Source organism: Callorhinchus milii, unplaced genomic scaffold, assembly GCF_018977255.1.
Source record: "Callorhinchus milii isolate IMCB2004 unplaced genomic scaffold, IMCB_Cmil_1.0 Scaffold6, whole genome shotgun sequence".
Lineage (NCBI taxonomy): Eukaryota > Metazoa > Chordata > Chondrichthyes > Chimaeriformes > Callorhinchidae > Callorhinchus > Callorhinchus milii.
In genome coordinates, this window is record NW_024704747.1 from 16,112,925 (window position 1) to 16,136,124 (window position 23,200).

Consider the following 23,200-nt stretch of genomic DNA (forward strand, 5'->3'; position numbering starts at 1 on the left):
TGGAGGGTATCCTGGCTGCAGGAAATGCATCACTACAGTAGAGAGCAATGAGCTTGACATTGCCTGTGCAATGGTGCTGCAACATCACAATGGCAACAGGTAATAAACAGACGAAGTGGCAAAGACAAGCCAGCCTATGGGACCTCCTGGGTGAGAGCTCATCACAGCCCACCACTGTTAACGTAACCAACTCAAGCATCTCTGGCTCCAGCCTTTCTCTGCTCCCATCTTCCCTGGTGGGAAGCAAGTGAATTAGTTAGTTGCGATTTTCCAAACCCTCACTCTCTCTCTCTCTCTCTCAGGTTGCTAGTCTACTAGCAATCATCATCTCAGCTCACAGATGGACATGGTGGTGAGGGTGGGTGAGATCAATGGGCCAAAGGGCCTTCTTCATCCAAACCTCCTTTGTGACCTTGGTGAAGCTCCTTGACTCATGTTCCACACGGAGCTCACCTCACCTCAGCCCATTCAGTCTCGGTTGGCTGAGTGGATAATGCTCTCGTCTGTGAGTCAGACGTTTGTAGGTTGAAGCCCCCACGTCAGGACTTTCGAGCTCCCAGTCCAGGTTGACACTCCGGTGCAGTAATTGTCAGGAATGTCATCCTTCAGATGAGCCATTAAATCAATGGCCGTCTGCCTGTTTATGTGGATGTTAAAGATCCCATGGCACTATTCAAACAGAGATTCTTCCAATGTCCTGATGTCCCATAACAATCCCCCAGATAAAATTGGTCATTAACTTCAAGGCTATTTACAGGTATAAAATACACAGTCACTACACTTTGCAGTCAACCCTGTGACATTTTGATGCCGTGATAAGGCGTTATATCAGATGCAAAGGTTATTATTATTTATTTTGTTTGTTCAGTGGATGTGCTTCACATGGTTAGAAAGCTCTCTCCTCTCTCTCTGGTAGAATGTCTTTGGCATGTACCAACTGGGTCCACTTTTAACTCCACACGGGATTCAGTCCAAACTTCCAGTTATTTTGCCTCTCCCCCCAACCCTCCTTCAGACAGGATTATTGGACAGGACAAGATCAAAGGAACGGAGCTCATCTAATCTCCAGGAGTAACCAGCTTGGTTAATATTTTACCAGCTCGTCCACCCCCCGTCTTTGATCTTTTAACTCCGAAAAATAAAAATCCGAGTGGATTGCAAGCATGTTCCCCACCCTCCGACCCTCAACATCTCAGGAACTTGCCGCAGTGAAAGGTGTCAGGAGAGAGAGACAGAAAATGCCAGCCAAATGGCTCCATACAATCCACAAGTACATCAATAGGTGGAATCAGTGTTAGGTCCTACAGATGGATAATAATAATCTTTGCATTTGATTCAACCCTTTATCACGTCGTTGAGATGTTTTTCAAAGTGCTTCACAGGATATACTGTAAAGTGTGGTGATTGTTTTTTGTGGGCGAAACATAGCAGCAAGTTTGCACACAGCAATGTCCCACAAACAACCATGGAGGGAGTGATCAGTTTTACTTAGAGGATTGTTGGTCAGGACTCCGGGAGAAACTCCATTGGAACAGGCAGATGGGACCTCGATCTGACGTCTCATCCGAAAGACGGCATCTCCAACAAAGAAGGCATCTCCCCACTCCCCCGCAGCACTACTTTGGAGTGGCATCTTGGACTTTATATGTTCTAAGGCCAGAAGTGGGGCTTCAGCCCACATCCCTCTGATTCAGAGGCGAGAGTGTTACCAATAGAGACAGGCTGACACACAAATTGGCAAGTTCAAAGTAAAGGGGAGGAATGAGGACAATCTTGTGTAGGTCTGAAGAAAGACATTCGTCTCAAGACACACTCAAAATGCAGGCACCCAATGCATTCTGATCTAGAACCCGGGGACACAGGGGACAGGAATCTCACCACAGACCTGCCCAGTGATGGCTGGGCGGTCACAGTAAATGCCCATACTCTGATGCTCTGCGTGCCACTCCTTCTGTCGATCAGCCATCCCAGGAGCAGCAGCTCAGTGGAGTGAGCACAGAATTTGAATGTTAAGTCTTCATTTTCAACCAACTGGATAATGAAGAAAACAAAACAACCCTGGTCCAATACTGGCACTTTTATTTTTTACCATGGTTTGCTTATTCCGAGATAAATAAGGCATCAAGCTTACCTTTTATTTAATGCACAAGATATTCAGCGCTATGGTGGATATAATATAGAGATGCACAAAGCAAGAGGCAGGGAGTGAGCTCTTTCGGTCCTCAATATTACAGACACCCCACATGGAGAGAGAAGACGGATAATTAGACGGAGCTAACACCTAACGGCACAGCCAGAAATGGATTCAAAAGTAAAAGTGACCTTTCTCCCTCCTCACGACTGTGGGGAGTCTGAACGTCAGTTAGTCCAGCTTTGCGCAGCGCTCCAACCCTGGTCCACTGCATAATCACATCAAGAACAGAATGTCCGTGAGATCCCCCCCTCAGGGCAGGTTTTTGGAAATTTCTGCCAGAACATTCAGTACATCACGCTCCCTGCCCTGCTTAGGAACATTCTCTTCTTTTCAACCCCTCTTCTTCCACTCCCCCTGACAAGGTTTTAGGGGGGGGAAAAAACTACATTCACAGTGCTCTTTTGAGAGAAATCGGCCTTTTTCCTCCACAGGTTCTTTCTCTCTCTCTGGTATCTTCCCACCAGGTCCTTCCACCTCACACACTCCCAATCTGCTTTGACAACCTCTATGCCTTCACCGAAAGTCACTCCTCCTCCCCCATCCCAGTTCACTGTCTGACACCATCACCCAGATGTTATGCTTCAGCAATAACAACTTGCATTTATATAGTGACACCCCCCACGCAGAGTAGCGTCCCAGAGCGCTTATGTGACGGGTTGAATAAAAATGCAGGTTTCTGTTGTTGTTGCTCAAACAACTTCTGTAAACCTACCTCCTTGACTGCTTCTTCAGTCCTCTTATCCCCTTTTATACTTGCCCACAAACCACACTTTAAGCTATATCCTGTGAAGCGCATTGGGATGTTACCCCGACGTGAAAGGTGCCATCTCAACAACTTGTATTTATACATCGCTCTTCATGCAGGGAAGTAACTCAGAGCTTAAAATTATCATCTCTCACCCGGGCTCAGGCCCCATTCCATTCCTAGTAAGCTCTTCGAGAAGTTTCATGACATAAAAAGCACAACTCATAAGGAATAATTGGACCAAGTGTCTTGTTCTGTGCTGTCAAGTTCCATGTAAGTTGTTCCACAGCTTCACTTGTTGGAAAGTCTTTTAACTCCTTTTCTCCCCTCACAATATTTTCCTCGAGAAAGGAGTCTAAATTCACTGCCGTGGTCATATCTGACTCTTGTCCTCTTTTTCGATGATGGGTTGGGTGAATTTCTGAAAAGCTTGATGTTTTTAGGTTAAAAAGCGAATTTAAATATTCGTCTCAGTCAATCAGTCACCAGAACAGGAATGATTGACAGTCCTGCTGTCAGACTCTGTTACTCCTCCCAATAGGCATCCAGGGTTACTGTCTATCTCCACTGATGTTCCTCCAGCCCCATTATAATAATGCTAATAATCCTTCCATTTGCTACACTTTATCACGTTTTTGAGATGTCCCAAAGTGTTTCACAGGGGCATTCCCCAACGCACACACTCTGGGGTCCCCAAACCTGGGCTCTTGCCAAACCCCACATAACACTCTCCAGAATTAGGAAACCAGGGTGCATCCGTTTAGGGAGAGTAACAGTATTCCATTCCAGACAAGGGGAAATTTCCTTGTGTAGGTGACATGCATATTTGGAACTCTCAGTCCGGTTTAGATACTCTTAAGACATAGTGATGATTTTCTGTATTGTGTCAAGACACAAAAGCAACAAAGGAAATTTCTCCCCTCCCAGTCCCTAAACCCAAATGTATAGCAAGATTCTCCCACTAATAGATGAAAGCTTTTGATACAGGGCTGCCGTTATTTGTCAGACACAGTTGGGTACATGACAGCCTCAGGATGTTGCGACTGTGATCTCAATGAGATGGTCTTTTTTTTTGGGGGGGGGGGGAGGAGGGGGAATAGGGAGAGAAAACAACGATCGACTGCACACAGAACTACTGAGTGTCAAACGGAGCGTGTCCTTCCTTCCTGTTTGTGCCAATGTAAACTTCATTCGGAGTAAAAATTAACCTGGGAAACAAGAGAGATTTGTAATTACATCGGGCGCTCAGGCAACTGTCCAGTGCTCAGAGGTTCTATGTAAAAATAATCTTTGAATTTGATACAGGCCTTATCATGCGGTTCAGATGTTTCAAAACACTCCACAGGATTTTACTGGGCAGTGTAGTGACCTGACTGATATTGTAGACAATGCAGCAGCCAATTTGTACACAGCAATGACACACAAATAGCCATGAAATGATTGACCAATTTTATTTGGGGACTGTTGGTCAGGACACCGGGAGAAACTCCCTTCCCTTTTCAAATTGCGCCATGGGATCTTTAATGTCCACCTGAACAGGCAGATGGGACCTCAGTTTTAATGACCTGTTTAAAAAGCAGCTCAATGCTGCGTTGCAGGAGGGGAGGGTGGGTGTTCTGGAAGGCTGAGATCAGATGGGCTGAAGGAATTTCATCCAAACCAATCTGCGATCTTGTCAGCAAACATAATGTTACGTTTACCTGGCAGGGTTGGTGGCAAATGATTTTTCATTGACACATGTGTGAATGGGGGAGCCCACTCCTGCCTTTCTCACAGGGGGGAGAAAGTAGAGTAGCTCACTCCCTGCCCACTTCTAATATGAACATGGCAGGGCTAGGGAAGATTACATTAGTAGATAATGGACCCAATGCAATGCCAGTCAGATGTCTATAATAATAATCTTTGCATTTGATATTGCACCTTAACAAGTCGTCAAGAGATCTCAAAGAGCTTCACAGGATATACTGTAAAGTGGATTGACTTTAAGTGGATTTTGTGGGTGATATCCTGTGAAGCGCTTTGAGATGTCTCAACAACGTGATAAGGCACTATATCAAATGCAAGGATTATTATTATGATTATTCAATTCACAGAGCAAAGGGGTTCGTTCACAGCCAAGGAGATGTGGTGTCTGAGTGCCATCTGATCCAGCTTTCTTGTCTTTCTTTCACTGCCCCCTATTTGCGGAAGAAGAGGGCAGCTTGTGTTGTGAATCCATGACAAAGAGACTCTCACCCTGACCTTGTCATCGTCTGCTCCTCCAGGGTCAGGCCAGGATGGAGCTGCATCGTTCCTTCCGAAAGGGGTGGAAAGCATTCCGTGCTTCCGGCTCCAATCGTATGCCAGCCACGGTGAAGATGGAAACCACTATGGAGCAAGAAAAGGGGAAAAAGTCTTGCGTTACAGTGCCTCTAGAGGCAGTCATAAACAACTTATGCTTTTATAACGTTTTACCATGTTGAACCTGGATCAGAGTCAAACTAAAGTACTATCTAAATGCAAGTTGTTGTTGTGATTGTTGAACCGTCATGAGGTGCACCACAGGGTAATTCCTACCAACAACAAATTTCATTTATACAGTGCCTTTCACGTCAGGAGGACGCCCCAAGTCGCTGGACAGTGAAGGGTTTGCACCCGAGCTGGGGGCTGGAATCAAGAGGGGTGGAGGGCAGGGAGGGTTGGAGACAGAAGGCACACAGGTGGACGATAATTGAAAGCGCTGTCGAAGAGATACATCTTAAAGATGGGCTTCAAGGGAGAGAGAGGGAGGGAGAAAACAGCTGAAAGCTCACCCACCAATGATGGGGAGGACAAGGAGGCAGTCTGATGCTCACTGTCATAAGCATGCTAGCATGTTGGTCAGCAGGAACCGTAATGGTGAGACCGGCCAAGCTCATTTAGGAGCACACGCTCTGTTTCAAACAGCGGTGTCGCTAGCCTGGCTCGGTTGATAGCATCCTCACCCAATTCGAGACTTTGAATACACACGGTCCAGGCTGACACTCCAAGCACTGTGTTGCCAGAGTTGCTGTCTCTGGGTGAAGGGCACTGTATCGACGCAAGTTGATGTTGTTGAGACGTTAAACCAAGGTCCCTTCCCTCAATGACTACCCCTCCCACCCCGCTTTGAACTTAGTCTAGGCCAACGCTCCAATGCAGTAGTGGGATCAGACAATAAATCGAGGTCCCGTCTGCCTTCCCCCAGCCCTTCCCCCTTGCCACGACCCTCCCACCCCATCCCCCTCCCACCAACCTTTACCTTCCACTCTGCCTCTGCAAACTCCTCTGCAGCGGGCTGATAATTGCAGCTCTCCCTGAACAAAAGCAGCAGCCTCTACAACTCCAGTTATCAACCTGCCATTTCACCCAGTGTAATTATTCCCGTCACTTACATTCAGAATAAATAGATTTTCCCCCCACCCTCACCCACCCTTTGCAGCGCACATCTGGAGTGGAATGTAAATTTCTGACTGTTCATTTGTCAGCTCTGTTCTCTTTCATCCGTACTGGTAATGAGCACTGGAGCCAAACACATCCATTGCTTATTCATTATTTCACCGGCTAATTGGGCCCCTTTACTCCTGACAGATATCCCACAGTACATCCCGCTTCTTCTCTCTTCCTTGGCTCCAGCTCAGTTGCCGCACTTGTTATTTTAAGAACCATTAGTCTCCAAATCAGTCAAAATCAGGGCCCAGTTTGCCACATTTCTTGACTGATTTCCTTACGAGCAGGGTGCAACTTGTTCAGATTCCACATTGAGACGTGCCAGCCAACTGCTCAGCTGGTAGCACTCTTGCTCTCTGAGACACACATCGCAAATTTGAACTCACATCCACTGCAGTGCTGAGGGTGGGGGATGGGATTGCATTGACAGAGGTGCCATCCTTTGGCTGAATCTCCACTTACATACAACAGAGACTCCTCTCACTCCACGTATCTATCTATCTATCCTCCTTGGGCGGGGGGGGGGGGGGGGGGGGGGAGGGAAAGGGTGAGTAGAGTCTCCTTGGAGCTGAACTGGTTCCAAGATGACATACCTGGCAACGGAATATCGTATTGAGCCAGCCTTCTGTGGCGGTCTCAGAAGTCCAGTTACTGAGCCAGGTGGGTCCACAGTATTCTATGGCACTGTTGATGACAGCACTTGCTCATGGCAGGGCTTGGGGTACAGAATCCTCCCACTCAGCTCCTGTTAACCCTGCAAGCCAAAGCCCTAACAGGTATGACGGTCCTAGCTGGACAAGCAGCGGGAAAGCTTGCTGGACAGCAATATCAGTGCCAAGCTATGCGGATTTAGCTGGTTAGACTCACCAGTTACCCCAACACACGCTCTGGGGTCCCCAAGCCTTGGCTCTTGCCAACCTGTGCCTAAAACTTTCTGGAATTAGGTAAGCAGGATGCGTTCCTCCAGGGATAGAGTTTACACATTCCATTCCAACAATCTATCTCTGGGACTTCCGTGTGTAGGTGGGATGCATGGAATTCTCAGCTTGGTTTGGATATTCTTGAGCATGGTGATGGGTGTCCGTATGTGGCTGACCAAAAAAAATAACTCCACCAATAAACAGAGGCTCCTCTAACTCCACTTCACAGCTGCACTGGTGAATAAGGAAATGCCAGCAGCTCTCTATAATATTCTCCACCAGAGGCTTTAAATTTATAATTACGCGGAGTGCAGGTGTGCTTTGCAATGGCCATTTAACCATGGTGACGCCCTTAAACATATTGCAACAGTAGTGAACACACAAACCCTCATTGTGACAGTGGTGAACACACAAACCTTCAATGTTACAATGGCGAACACTCGCCACACAACTGTCTCACTAGTGAACCTACCACCCCTCATGTGTCATTATCCACACGACAGTGGTGTAGCTCCCACTTGCTGTACCTCTTCCATCAATAAATGGGCATTCAACTCACAGCTGCTTGTGCAGAAACTGCTCTGAGCAAAGTGGCTGCTGCGTTCGCCTACAAAACACACAGTCACTTCACAGTAAATTCTGCCAAGTGCTTTGAGACGTCTCAGGACATGAAACATCAAGTACAAGGATTATATATAAGAAAAGCGAGGACTATTTATCGACTTTCTGCAGCAAATTCCTGAGATCAAGAAGTGAAGTGAGAATGACAGCGAACAGCATCTTTACCACAGTGACAGAACATCAAAGAAGTTTCCAGTGAAACAAATGGGACAGGGGTGGGGGGGGGGGGCAACTGAGAGGGCCCTGGGCAGCAAGATCTGTCCTCAACATTCCCCCCCCACCCCCCGCCATCCCACACCTCAAACCATCCTTTATATGGATCAGTCATCCCACTTTTTGATTATCCCAATTAACAAGCGGAAGACAATTTTCATCTTAAAACGGCTCATTCCAGATTAATGTTGGGAGAGGAGGAGAGGGAGGGGTGTGTATGTGAAATGCACAACAAGTAAAGGAGGGAGAGATGGATAGAAATGATCACTGGTTATATCTCACCTCTACACCCACCCTCCCCCAAGTGGCAATAGAGAGCAAGGTGACCGAGGATTTGCCCAGCAAGACTGTGTCAGGCACTATGATCATCTTTCATTTCTTCGCCTGCAGTGTTCGTTCAGCTCCTGAACAGCCTGACAGGTAAGAAAGCATCACGGCAAATGACAGCTCTCTTCCCCGCGCTCTGAGACTCTCATTTCTCCCGTGTGTGGAGGCACGCTGACTCCAATAATTGTTTGCTATTACCGTCTCAGATGGGAGCCCTGTTGCTCTGACAAATTCCATTTAATTGGATGGAAACTGAGGGAGGAAGAGGAGGTTGGCGTTAAAGGGAAAGGCACATGCATAGGAAGGGTTTTGGAGGGTTTGGGGAAAGGGCAGGGATTGGGGATTATGATGTCAACCTGGCTCAATTGGTAGCACTTTGGGTTCAGAAGATTGTGGGTTCATGTCCACTCTGGGACTTTTATAACATAATAAAAATAATAATCCTTGCATTTGATACAGCGCCTTAAGACGTTTCCAAGTGCTTCACAGAATATACTGTAAAGTGGATTGTCTGTGTATTTTGTGGACAAAATGCGGCAGCCAGTTGCCCACAGTAATGTTCCACAAACAATCATGGATCGGAGTGATCCATTTTATTTGGGGGATTGTTGGCCAGAACACCAGCCTTTTCCACGGGATCTTTAAAATCCACCCGAACAGGTAGACGGGACCTCACTTTAATGTCTCATCCAAAGACCACCACAACAACAACAACAAGATTCCATTTATAGAGCACCTTTCACGTCGGGAGGACGTCCCAAGGCGCTCTACAGTTGGGTTAGGACCCGAGCAGGGGGGAAATGGTCAGGGTGAGGGGAGGGAAGGCAGAGAGCGAGGAGGGGGTAGAGAGTCGAGAGGGGAGCTGAAGGCACGGTCAAAGAGAAAGGTCTTGAGACCGGCCTTGAAGGAGAAAAGGGAGGAAGTAAGGCAAAGGCACTGGGGGATAGAGTTACAGAGCCTAGGAGCTGAGAGGCTGAAGGCCCGGCCACCGATGGTAGGGCGGTTGGGGCGGGGGATGTGGAGCAGACCAGAGCCAGAGGAACGGAGGGTACGGACAGGTAAGTAGGAGGATAGTAGGTCAGAGAGGTAGGAGGGAGCAAGGCCGTGAATGGCCTTGTAGGTGAAGATGAGGATCTTGAATTCGATCCTCTGGGGGATGGAGAGCCAGTGGAGGCGAGCGAGGGTGAGAGTGATGTGATCGCGGGGGGGTACTCCCCCAGCACTGCATTGGAGTGATTGGAGTTGATGAGGGGCTTGAACCCACAAATAATAATCCTTGCATTTCATATAACGCTTTTCACGTCGGGAGGACGTCCCAAAGCGCTTCACAGAACACACTGTAAAGTGAATTGACTGTATATTTGTGGGCGAACGCGGCAGCCAATTGCGCACAGCAATGTTCCACAAATAGTCGTAGATTGAAAATGACCAAGTTATTATTGTTTTTGGTTTGGGAGGGATTATTATTAGGCGTGTGGAGTAAGGAAACTTGCCCAAGGTTTCGCCCTGCCTGGAATTGAACTCAGGTCTCTCACTTGCAAAGCGAGTGCTCTAACCACTGAGCTACAGGACTCCACAACCTTCTGACTCTTAGGTGACAGTGCTACCACTGAGTAACGCTGACACACTGATACTCCAATACAGTTCTGGGGGGGTGGGGGGGGGTGTTGCATTGTCAGGGGTGCCATCATTCCTCCATTCCTCGGATGAGCCGTTAAACCTTGGGACCGGGCCTTCAGCGGTGGCCGGGCCTTCAGCCTCTCAACTGTAGAGCGCCTTGGGACGTCCTCCCGCCGTGAAAGGCGCTCAATAAATGGAATCTTGTTGTTGTTGTTGTAAACCGATGTCCAGTCTGCCTGTTCAGGTGGAAGTTAAAGATTCCATGGCAGTATTTGTAAAGAGCCAACAACCCCCAAATAAAAATTGGTCACTCACTCTAAGGCTGTTTGTGGGACTTCGCTATGCTGGTTCGCCTACAGAATACAGTCACTTACACTTTTCAGCAAAAATCCTGTGAAATGCTGTTGAGATGCCCCCCCTGACATGAACAGCACTAAGGAATATTGTTGGGCTCAGATCGTTTCATCAGAGGTGCAATAATAACTGGATCAACTGGCCTCCTGCCAGGTGGTCGTTGCTGTCTGTGGTTCTATAGATAAAAGAGAGTGGCACATACTGTCTGGGAGCTGGGCGAGCTGCGGAGGGAGGCTGCTGAAATATTCATGTTGCAGGGCGGCCTCTGCCGGTATGCGCCGCCGGGGACAGCACTCGATCAGCTTTGACGTCAGATCCTCTGCTTTGGTAACGAGTCCCAACCTGGAAAAGCAACAAACAGTAACCAGAGAGATCATCAGTACAGACGAGGGCAACGCTACAGGACATCATCATCAGTACAGGTAAGGGCAACATTACAGGACATCACCATCAGTACAGGTGAGGGCAGTGAGCGTGAGGGAGGCAGCAAGCGGCAGTGCTTTGTGTGAGATACACGTACGCCTTCGTGTTGTGGAAAATACACAACAGTCCTGTTGTGGAGTCCTGTAGCTCAGTGGTTAGAGCACAGCACTCGCCTTGCAAGCAAGACACCTGGGTTCAATTCCTGGCTGGGCGAAACCTTGGGCAAGTTTCCTTACTCCACACGGCTAATAATAATCCCTCCAAAACAAAACAATAATAAATTGGTCATTTTCAATCCACACCTGTTTGGGGGACACTGCTGTGCGCAATTGGCTGCCGCGTTTCGCCCACAAATATACAGTCAATTCACCTTACAGTCTATTCTGTGAAGCACTTTAAGATGTCGAGAAGACATGAAAAGCGCTATATCAAATGCAAGGATTATTATTATTAATACTCACAAGATCCGTGCCCCCCCCTCCCCCCCCCCCCCCCCCCCCCCACACGTGGCAGTACAGCTTTACTCAGCCAGTTTGGAACTGCGTCAGTCACTGAAGACATCTGTCAGCTCCAGAGGGAAGTCTCCGTCCGTCACCCAAACTACATTCCTCCTGTCATCATCCCTCTGAATATTTTATGAGCAGAATAACCGCACTGGGGTAAGTATACCAACCATCAAGAGGGTCTCTTTCAAGAAGAATAAAATATTTCCTTTTCGTTGGAACGGGGTACTTGTCTGGGTGATTGTGAGTGTGTGCGAGCGAGTGAGCGAGCAAGACCAGGACAGTGAGTGGGAAATTGATGGCCAGTTTGGACGAACGGTCACTACAGAGCTCTGGAGGCCACAAGACCTTTGTCTCCTGAAATACAGGAGGAACAAGAGGGGAGAGTTCAGAGGTCACCAAGGTTCAGAAACGCCTCACAAGATCTCACCCTTCCAGAACACATACTCTACCGTTCCCCATCCCTGGATCAAGTCGCTTTTTAAATGAGTCCAGGGCCCTAGCTCAAACACATTTCCCGACAACCCATTCCACGCATTGATTACCCTCAACTTAAAGAAATGTCAAGTGGAATTCATGATTCTGGGGCTGACATTAGGATAAGGTGCCACCCTTTGGGTTAGACAGTAAACCGAGGTCCTGTCTGTCTGTTCAGGGGATGTTAAAGATCCCATGACACACTCTGAGAAAAGGTGAAGGGAGTTTCTCCCAGTGTCCTGGCCAACAATCCCCCAAATAAAACCAGTCGTTCACTTCATGGCTGTTTTTGTTTGATGTTGCTGTGTACAAACTGGCTGCCAAATATGTTTGCAAAACACCAGAGTCACTACACCTCTTGTACGTCGGACTTTACAAATAGGAGAGGGGCATTCGGCCCATCAAGCCTGCTTACTGGATCTCAAAACACTTCACAAGATGTTACTGTAAACAGTAGCAACTGTGTATTTTGCAGCCGACCCAATTTGCACACAGCAACGTCCCACAAGGAGCCGCGGGGTGAACGGCCAATTTTGCCTTTGAGATTCTTGGCTGGGACATTTGATGCTTCAACTTCCCTGGCTCTTGTCCATTCCTTTTCTTGTTATAAAGCACCTACCCACAAAACAAGCCCACAAAATACATGCAGTCACTCCACTCTCCAGTGTGAAGCAGTTTGAGACGTTGCGACGGTGTGACAAGGCTCTGTATCAGTTGCAAGAGTTATTGTTACCTTTTCCAAATGTGGCCCAGTTTGCGAGGCGGATGAGGTCTAAAGTGCTCTGTGGGGGTGATAGAGAGAGACAAATAGAGAGGAAGAGAGAGAAAACAGCTGACTAACAGCATCTTGTGCCAGTTTCTTGACCCCACTCACCCAACAACAAAATTACATTTGTATAGCATCTTTCATGTCGGGAGGACGTCCCAAAGCCATTGGGACCAGAAACCTCAAATTCCACTTAGTCTTAATCTTGAGAGACAGGAGTGGCACTGTTGGCCTGAGCGGTTGTTGCTCCCCAACCCCCCATCCTTAATGCTTCCTCCTTCCCCGTTGCACTGTCCATGATGAGGGAGCCACACGCTGCAGCGAGGATGTAGCAAAATCCTGATTCAAACACACTCCCCATTTCCAAAGGAGTTTAGGGCAGATTGGGGAGATTTCAGCCTCCGCCATTGTCCCCCCATCCCCCCACCGTGCCCCCCTTCCCTCCCCCACAAGGAACACAGAGACCTGTGGCATGCAAGACATAAGGCCCGTCTCAAACTGCCTTGTCAAAGTGGAGGTCGGCAGATCAGAGCTGCTCCCTCTCTCCCTCCAGCCTTTCTGCACGGTCTGGTGAGCTCAAACAAGACTCATTCATCCTCTTGTGTTCTCAGTGCAGACAGTGAGGAGCTGAAACTTTTATTGTGAACCTTTTACACTGTGCAGTCCGCCCCTCCTCCTCTCTCTCCCTCCCACCCAACCCCTCCCCTTCCCCGCTACTTTTCTTTTCCAGGCGCAGTGGGTCAGGGGATCATTGTCTGATTAAATGCAGCACCCAAAAGGGGGCCACTCCAGGGGCGTGATTGTATCGTCCCCCTTAACCCCCCTCCCCCTCAGGTTAACCCATCCCGAAAGCACTTTATTCCTTCACTTCCCTGTGAACTTTGCCCCCTGTTCAATGAAGTGAAGCCATCGCTAACAACTGGGCCCATTTGTCTGACTTTTAGACGTGTCCTCATTGACACCCGAGGACAGAGCATTGGGAAGTGAGACACCAATTGGAAAGGGGGTGGGGGTGGGGGGCGGAGGGGGGAGAGTGATATCAGCTTTAACTGAGCTGGCAGCGGGGGTGGGGGAAGGGGGGCTGGGGTTCCTGAACAAGCAGGAGCAATTGCTCCTTTGCCCCCAGAACCACACAGTCCTAACCCCTCTGGTTTGCTCTGTAGTGCAGAGTGATACAAAGGGGGCTTTCAGGACCATGTTGTTCTGGGAGCAAAGGGGCAATTGTGCCCCCTCAAGCGGTGTGCAGGGAACTCCCTTTAAGAGCAGCACAAGTGAGGATGGGGAATCCTCACCACAGACAGCAAACCCCCACCCCACCGTGTTGCACAATCCATGATACCTCCCTGTCATTACTCTCCCGCACCCCCCCCCCCCACATCACCCGCACTCCCCACTATACCCAAGACCCCGGGTGCAGAGATATACAATGGGAGCTGGTAGTTACCTGGCTTGTGGTTGGGTAACGAGGACACCCCTGGCCAGGTCTCCTCGGTTGGCGTGCCCTGGATCTGTCAACAAATAGCAACCCGTCAGCGAGCGAGCCCAAGCCTAACCCAACCCAAAGCCAAACACATGAACCTGTGAGTAACCACATGCTTTGTCCTCACAACAGAATCCGCAGCTCCAGAAGCTTGTGGGTTCAGGCCCCGTGTCGGGGACTTTTGAGCTCACAATCCGAGCTGAAACTTCAATGCAGTGCTTGGGGGTGCACTGCATTGTCAGAGGTGCCGTCGTTTGGATAATAAAATATTCCTCACATTTGATACAGAGCCATATCATGTAGTTGAGGCGTCTCAAAGCCCCTAAATCGGATGAGAAGTTATTTAATAATAATAATCCTTGCATTTGATATAGCGCTTTTTACGTCTTCTAGACGTCTCAAAGCTCTTCACAGAATACACTATAAAGTGAATTGACTGTATATTTGTGGGCGAAATGCAGCAGCCAATTGCGCACAGCAGTGTCCCACAAACAGTCGTGGATTGAGTGACCACATTTTTTTTTTTTTCTTGAGGCATTATTATCAGGCGTGTGGAGTAAGCATTCACTTGTGAGGCGAGTGCTCTAACCACTGAGATACAGGACTCCAGTTAAATTGAAGCCTGTTCAGGTGGACGTAAAGGAACCAACGGCATTATTCAAAAATAATGAAGGAAGTTTCGCTGGGATGTGCCTTGAGCAGATCAGAGTTTTCAGGGGTTGATATCAATCTTGATCAAGCGTTCCACACTGGCCAGTATCAAACAGCCTCACTGCGAGGGAGTGGGATTGGATCAGTCTCATTTGTTGACCCATGAAACTGTGAGCTACCAGTGACCTGGTCAGAGACTTTCACTATCTCGGGTAGGACTGGACTTAAACCCAAATCTCTAAAGGTTGGGTGGGCCTTGCTAGACAAGCAGCAGGAAGCTTGCTGGACAGTGCTTTCAATGGCAGGCTGTGTGGATTTCACTGATTAAACTCAGCAGTTACCGCCAAACACACTTTGGGGTACTCCATGCCAAATGTATTTCAGAATTAGGTAAGCAGAGTGCGTCCCTCCAGGGAAGAGAGTGAGTGTTATATTCCAGGCACAAGGAAATTCCCACATGTAGGTATACGTGTGCGGAATTCTCATTGTCCTCTTACCGCCCAGATCCTCTGTAGCTGCTCATTGGCATCCGAGACCCCGGGGAAGGCTGGAGATCCTTCAACCATCTCGATAAATATACATCCTGCTCCCCTGGAAAAGAGACATTGCCTTACTACTGTTCACATCAACTGACAAGCTCCTGTCCTCAGGGAGGAATGCTGTCAAATTGTCAGTTGGGCTCAGTCAGGCGAACGCGGAGGAGGAGGTTTTGCCTTTAAGAAGCAAAAAGCAATCAAGAAAACGCCAATGAAATGCAAGCAAGATGTATAAAAAGTTCCTGGGAAGGGAATCAGGGGCGGGTTGTTTACGGTTGAAGTATTGGATTGGTCTGATCTGAGATTAAACAATTTACTCAATCCACCAGTGTTGTGGATTGAGAATCATTACAGGTTGTGTGTTCAGTCCAGGCTGACACTCCAGTGCAGTGCTGGGAGAGTGCTGCCTTGTCAGAGATGACAGCTTCCCGATGAGACGTTGAACCGAGGTTCTGCTGCCTGTCATTAAAATCTCACAAAACTATTAGAAAAAAGGAGTTTCCCTCCCCGATAACCAGGTCTACAATCCCCCAAATAACTTGCTCATTCACTCCATGGCTGCCTGTAGATTTTTACTCTACACAAATAGGCCACAAGACAAATGAAATCCATTAAGTTCAAACCAAGACCAAGTGGATGCAGACACAACTGGGCCGGTGGCCTCCTACTGCACTGTAAAATGTTATGATTCAAAGACAATGAAAGTCCCTGTGAGTGACTACCATGAAGTCCACGGAGGCCTTCAGGGTTGATACTCAATGGGAGAACTCATTGCCTTCGCTGGGACACTCACCGCTGCAGCAGATCAGTGAGCCTCTCAATCAAGGCTGGCAAGGTCCTCCTGGTCTCACTTCATAATAGCAATAATAATAATCCTTGCTTTTGACATCGTGTCTTATCACGTCTTTGTGACGTCTCAAAGCGCTTCATAGTATATACTGTAAAGTGAATTGACTGTATATCTTTTGCGGGCGAAACGCAGCAGCCAATTGCGCACAGCAGTGTCCCACAAACAATCATAGATTGAGTGACCAAATGCATTTATTTATTTTTTGGAGGGATTATTACCCCCAGAAAGCGATCTGCCAATTGACCACAACCCGATTGTTACTTACTGCTAGGTAAACAGAGGCGTGTGGAGTAAGGAAACTTGTCTTAAGGTTTTGCCCTGAATCAAACCCAGGCCCTCTCAATTGCGAGGTGAGCATGCGATCCACTACACCACGGGAAGTTACAGCTCACCAAAGTTTGGCGATTGGAATGTTGAAGCCATAGAGGATCGCTGCTCTCCACACTGTATAGTGGGACGTGATGTAAAGCGAGCGTAGCAGTCAGTGAGTTGAGTGAGCGGGTGTTGAATTCAGTGCCAGGACATATACACAGCATAATCTTCAGTAAAACAGTCAGGATGTATGGCTCAGCTCAGCCCCCCCACCCCCCAGCACCCACCCCGACTCAAAAGAATATTTTCACCCACTGACTGTGCGATTACCACTTTACAATTTAAGGTTGTACAGACTTTTGACTGTGTCACTATTTGGCCTCTTCATTCACCAGCTCTCTGTCTGTTGCTGTCCAGTCTGGTTACAACGGGAGCATTTCCTACAGATTTCATGGCCCTGAAAGTTACCGATTCTCCTCACCATACATCCAGGCCGGTGGAATAATCAGTGGCACCTAGAAGAACATCGGGTGGTCGGTACCAGAGGGTCACCACCTCTGTAGAGTAGGTCTGGCTGGGCACAGACTTGGCTCTCGCCAAACCTGGGAACAGACGAAGATGAAAAAAAGGCAGGTTCCCCATGGCTCACATTCCCCCCAACTCCCAATCACCCCAAAGTTAATAATCTTTGCATTTGATGTAGCACCTTGTCACATTGTCCAGACACCTCAAAGTGTATTACAGGAATTACATTTGAGTGTAGTGACTGTGCATTTTGTGGATGCTCCGAGACACTACCCCATGTGAAGGGTACAATACAAATGAAAAATTTGTGTTGTAGACAAATGCAGCAGCCAATTCGCCCACAGTTACTTCACAGTAAATCCCATGATGTGCTGTGAGACGCTGCTCTGACACAAAAGGCTCTATATCAACTATAAGCATTATTACTGTTTGTTAATATTCACACGTGTGCACAACACACAAACAGACAAACACACACACACAATCATACACACAGATACATACACAAAACGAAAGCAGACACAGAAATAACTGTGGAGATGCACAGCCACTAAACAAGTGAACTGACCAAAGTCTGCCAGCTTGAGCTCCCCAACACAGCTGATGAGCAGGTTCTGTGGTTTCAAGTCCCGATGCAGAATGTGACAGCTGTGGATGTAGGCCAAACCTCGCAACAGCTGATAGAGGAAAAGCTAGAAAGCAAGTATCCCAACACATACTCAGACCAGGATCAGACTTAAATGGTAATAACAATAATAATACTGTTTTTTGGATACAACAATAACATTTCTGAAGTCGCGTTTTGAAGTTCCAGTGACATTTGCGTTTGATACAGTGCCTCATCATAGCAATGTACTTCATCATAATGAGTTACTACATTATATAAGCAGCTGATCTGCACAGCAATATCCCAGAAACAGCACTGAACGATGAATGACCCAGTTATTCTGCATTTTGCTGCATTTGGACGGTGAAATATTGGCCAGGGCACCGGGAGAACGCCTCATTATTCTCCTCAAGTAGTGCACTGCGATCTCTAACATCCTCCGGGAAAAGGAGCTGGGGATGTCAGCTGAACATCATGTGCAAACGACGCAGCCAAAAATGCAGCTCACCCTCAGTGCTGCTTCACCGTGTCAGATGAGAGTCCAAATACAGTCATTGCTGTCTAATCTGTGCCCAATAAGAAAAATATCCTTGCATTTGATACAGTACCTATTATGTCCGGAGGATGTCAAAACTCACTCTGCAGGATTTATTGTCAGGCATTGTGACTGTGTTTGTAGGTGAAAACGGCAACCAATTTGCGCAGAGCAATGTCCCACAAACAGCCATGAAGTGAATGACCATTTTTATTTGTTTGGGAGAAATTGTCGGTCAGGACTCTGGGAGAAACTTTCTTCTCTTTTCGAATAGAGTCATAGGATCTTCAACATCTAATTGAACAGGCAGACAGGAGCTCAGTTTAACACTTAACAGCATCTCAGGAATGCATCTGAGTGTCAGCCAAGATTATACGACTACAAAGTCATCACGTGACTCTTCAACCCACAAACCTTCTGACTCACAGGAGCGATTTCTACCAACTGAGCCAGACTGACACCTTGTGGGGGTTTGAATTCACAGTCCAGTTTAACTCTGGGGAGCTTTTCTGGGTGTCCTGGCCAGCAATCCCCCAGATAATAAATTGGTCACTCACATTATGGCTGTTTGTGAGGTGGTGTGGTGTGCCAATTGGCTGCTGAGTTTGCCTGCAACACAGTGACTACACTTCGTAAAGTGCTTTGAGACATTCGGCGTGATAGGCGCTGATTAAAATGCAACAATTTTTTTTAAAAGTTGGGTACATCCCCTTCCCCCTCTCGCTTACTCGGTCCAACCTTGTCCTAGTGCAGCATCCCGGCAAGTCGTTGTAGCATCTTAGAAGGGATCCAGGTCCCACAAATGGAACCTTCTTAAGAAACATCGAGGCTTAGAAACTCCGCTCTACATGACCCACGTCCTGAGCAGAGATCCTAAGAGAAGGAATCTTGTTGAGTGATACAGCACTGTGCGCCCACAGTGATCCTGTCTCAATGAAGAAGGGAGGTGAGAACCAGTGTCTGGCTCTCTCCGGTGGTAGCTTCGGGTAACTACACACAAGCGAAATTGGTCAGCCTTTTGGGTCTCCCAACACTTGTGGAAACCCATCACCGTGCCGAAGAGTATCCAGATAAGACTGATTTGCACGTAAGCCACTTGCACATTGAAACCTCGGTGTCTGGTATGAAATGCACCCTCTCTACCCAGAGGGACGCACCCGCCTTACTTAATTTCAAACAGTATGAGAGTCAGAGGATGAGTGATTTCATTTCACTGCCACTTATACAATAATCATTCGATATAACACCTTATCACGTCTTTGACACATCTCAAAGTGCTTCACAGAATATGCTGTAAAATTGACTGTATATTTTTGTGGGCGATACATGGCAGCCAATTGCGCACAGCAGTGTCCCACAAACGGTCATGAATTGAGTGACCATTTTTTTTGAAGGAATTATTACCCCCGGCAAAGCAATCCGCCAATCGACTAACAATCGGGTTTCTACTTACTGCTAGGTAAACAGGGGCATGTGGAGTAAGGAAATTTGCTCAACATTTCACCCTAATGGCAATCAAACCCAGGTCTCTCACTTGGGAGGCAATTGCTCTAACCACTGAGCTACAGGACTTATACCCACTTCCACTAACATAGCTCTTTGTCTTTACCATTGGTTAACACCTTCGAATTCTCCTTCCTCTCCTCCCTGTTCAGTGATTCCTCCCCAGTGTCTTTGAGAAGAGCTTAGAGATATATAGTTCATGCAATACGAAAGGTGCTGTACAAATACTGAGAAATAAATGACATTTATTCCTGGGCTCCCATCAGGAAGTTAAGTAGCCCTCCGGGAGGCTACCCCACGTGAAGATTGATACACATTGCTTCAGACAGATTCAGTCAGTAGCACTCTTGCCTCCGAGTCAGAAGGTTGTGGGTTCAACCCTACACCAATACTTGGATTATAGTCTAAATTGACACTCCAAGGCAGTGCTGGAGATGTGCTGCATTATTGGAGGTGCATTCCTTCGATGGTCGCTCACTCCATGGCTATTTGTGGGACATTGCTGTGTGCAACTTGACTGCCATGTTTCCCACAAAATACACAGTCACTACAGTATATCTTGTGAAGCGCTTTGTGATGGCTCATTGATGCGATAAACCACTATATCAAATGCAAGGATTATTGTATGAATGCAAGCTGTTGTTGTTAAAGGAGCTAACTCCCAGGTGCTACCTACCTTGACATTGTGTGCGTGGAGGCCTCCAGGGTGCTGTGTCATGTACTGGGCCAGGTCTGTTTGCTGCAGAGATAGAGAGTGAACACATCAAGAATCGAGTCAGACTGGGACACATCTGTGTGAGACCGAGCCCAGATTACACTGAGCCCTGACAATGAACACTGCGGTTACTTGAGGATTGAAGGGTCAGTGACAGAATGAACTCACCACATACTCAAAGACGAAGGTCAGGGTCTCCGGGGTGTGAATGATGTCGTGCAGAAGGACAATGTTACTGTGCTTAATTCCCTTCAGCAGAGAGGCTGCACCAGAGAAATGATCAGTCAAATATAGACACAAACAGTCCATTATAGGAACTGTACACAGCAGGTTATGGTAACTAACATGTCACTGGATACGGGCAAGTTATGGTAACTAACATGTCACTGGATACGGGCAGGTTATGGTAACTAACCTGTCACTGGATACGGGCAGGTTATGGTAACTAACATGTCACTGGATACGGGCAGATTATAGTAACTAACATGTCACTGGATACGCCTGGTTTATTTGGGGGGATTGCTGGCCAGGACATGGGGAGAACTCCCCACTTTTCTTTTTGATTCGTGCCACGGGAACTTTAATGTTCACCTGAACAGACAGACTGGACCTTGACTTAACGTTAGTATAACGACATCTCCAACAAGGTACTGTACCACCAGCACTGCGATGGAGGGTAAGCCTAGCCTAGAATGTGTGGTCAGAGTCCTGAAGTGGGTTTCAGACTCAGAGGCAGTCAGGAAAGCCTCCAACCGAGGTGCCATCTGGACAGTGGGATTTGTGATGGACCCTGTAATGATGGAGCTTCAGCGACACAGAATGTGTCATGATGATGGCTCAGGTACCTTCTCGAATGGCTGTGAATGGGACTCCTTCCTCTTCCTTTATCTTAATCACCTTTAGCGCTACCAGGTGGCCGTTTATCCTGAGCAGATGGAGAGAGAACTTCAGCACCAAACGCCCATCACACCGGGAGAAGGAAAAAGCGTCTTCATCTAGCCATCTTCAAACACACAGAGGTGGCCATAATCATGCCAGATACCATTGATATCCTTGGCTGTCCAGCACCTTGGGACGTCCTCCCGACGTGAAAGGCGCTATACAAATGTAATTTGTTGTTGTTGATATTACTGTCTGGCGAGTTTTCCCCGCTGTTTGTCTAGCTAGCACCACCCTATCTGTTAGGGCTTTGGCTTGCAGGGTTAACTGGTGACTAAGTGACTGAGTGGCTGGCTGTACTGTCAATACTGGAATACTGCAGACCCGTCTGGCTCAGGAACCGGTTTACCACCAGAGAGAGCTGGCTCGATTCCGATATTCTATTGCTAAACATGTCATGTTGCATTTAGTTCTGCTCCAAGGAGACCCGCTTTCCTGCCCTGCCCCTGCGCCCCCCCACCCCACCGTAGGAGAGGGCTAAAAACCCATAGCTTGCCATAAATGGAGAAAAAAGAGACCTGCTACTTGCCTGCTAATTCCTTTGTAGACTGTAGAGTAAGAGCCTTCCCCCAACTTCTCCAGGTTCAGGTAAGAGGCTGCAGTCCCGAATCTGAGACCATTTCGCTGTAAGGCAAACACACACTCAATGTTATAAACCATGCCTTTGTTTTAGGCTCTCAAGACTGCACATCCAGGGAAATTCTAGGTTCCCTGGGACAGACCGTTTTGTCATGTGGTATCAGAGAAAAAGAATACAATTTATATTCAGAGGGCTTTTCACATCAGGAGGACGTCGTAAAGCACTTGACATGTAACAGAAACAAGCCCGCGTGGATCTCAGCGGGAGGTTTACTTACCATAATGTTAGCCCCGCAGTGATCTTTCCTGTTACTTACAAATCAAATCCCTCACTTTACCACTTGGTTGTTGCTTACGTAATGAAGGCCGCCTCGATAGACATACATTTACACACAGTGCCCAACACACCCGTGTTTACACATGGTTTATGCACACTGTGCAACATCTGAGTTTACACATGGTTTACACACAGCATGCAATATACTCTCAGGAACAAACCTACGCTTAACCCCTTCCCTCTCGGCTTTCAATCCTCAACTAAGGGCACAACTCTATGACTCCAATGCTTTTCAGCTGACACCCTCCTCTCTCTCTTTCTCTCCTCCCCCACGCCTAAGCGGGTCTCCTACTGATCTTTTGTAAAAGTCCTGTAGCTCAGTGGTTAGAGCACTCACTTTGCAAGCGAGAGACCTGAGTTCAATTCCAGGCAGAGGGTGAAACCTTGGGCAAGTTTCCTTACTCCACACAGAGCCTAATAATAATCCCTCCAAAACCAAAAACAATAATAAATTGGTCATTTTCAATCTACGACTGTTTGTGGGACATTGCTGTGTGCAATTGGCTGCCGTGTTCGCCCACAAATATACAGTCAATTCACTTTAGTGTGTTCTGTGAAGCGCTTTGGGACGTCCTCCCGATGTGAAAAGCGCTATATCAAATGCAAGGATTATTATTATTATTATTTAATTGAATATGTTTACCTGTTGGGGAGGACAATTTTGCAGGGCTAAGGGGAGAGAGCGGGGGAGTGGGATTGAATTGGCACGATGTGTCACACGCAAAGGAATTTCTTGGAGACTCAGACACGATGGGCTGAATGGCCTCCTTCTGTGCTGTATAATTCTATGATTCTATGGCTTAAGCATACACAGTCACTACACATTACAATAAATCCTGTGAATCACTTTCTGAGACATCCTTCCATGAAAAGCGCTATATCAAGTGCAATGATTATTCGTAGTATGATTTTTGATATGGATGTTAAAGTTCCATGTCAATATAAGGAAAGAGAAGGGAGCCCATCTTGGTGTCCTGATCAACAATCCCCCCCCAAAAAAATCGTTCAGACCAGGCTCTGC

At 47.5% G+C, this 23,200-nt stretch overlaps 1 protein-coding gene and 1 long non-coding RNA gene across 3 annotated transcripts in view; one reads left to right on the top strand and one right to left on the bottom strand.

The window, feature by feature from the left end:
- On the top strand, window positions 1–5,441 carry LOC103176841. Its single transcript, XR_487629.2, has 2 exons — window positions 1–99; window positions 5,204–5,441. It is a non-coding gene; the product is annotated as an uncharacterized LOC103176841 (long non-coding RNA).
- The window catches only part of cdk15 (cyclin-dependent kinase 15), a 26,394-nt gene continuing 7,306 nt past the window's right edge, over window positions 4,113–23,200 (bottom strand). The window contains exons 4-15 of one of the 2 annotated variants that reach the window (XM_042336421.1): window positions 21,793–21,887; window positions 21,170–21,249; window positions 20,493–20,587; window positions 20,286–20,348; window positions 17,533–17,656; window positions 16,921–17,041; window positions 15,239–15,332; window positions 14,055–14,118; window positions 12,578–12,626; window positions 10,644–10,783; window positions 5,181–5,306; window positions 4,113–4,147 (exon numbers count right to left, since the gene is read on the bottom strand). In XM_042336421.1, coding sequence (XP_042192355.1) covers window positions 5,206–5,306; window positions 10,644–10,783; window positions 12,578–12,626; window positions 14,055–14,118; window positions 15,239–15,332; window positions 16,921–17,041; window positions 17,533–17,656; window positions 20,286–20,348; window positions 20,493–20,587; window positions 21,170–21,249; window positions 21,793–21,887 — 1,026 coding nt within the window. In that variant the 3' untranslated portion in view covers window positions 4,113–4,147; window positions 5,181–5,205. Of the gene's footprint in view, window positions 4,148–5,174; window positions 5,307–10,643; window positions 10,784–12,577; window positions 12,627–14,054; window positions 14,119–15,238; window positions 15,333–16,920; window positions 17,042–17,532; window positions 17,657–20,285; window positions 20,349–20,492; window positions 20,588–21,169; window positions 21,250–21,792; window positions 21,888–23,200 lie in introns of both variants that reach the window. The other variant, XM_042336422.1, reaches the window with a different exon arrangement.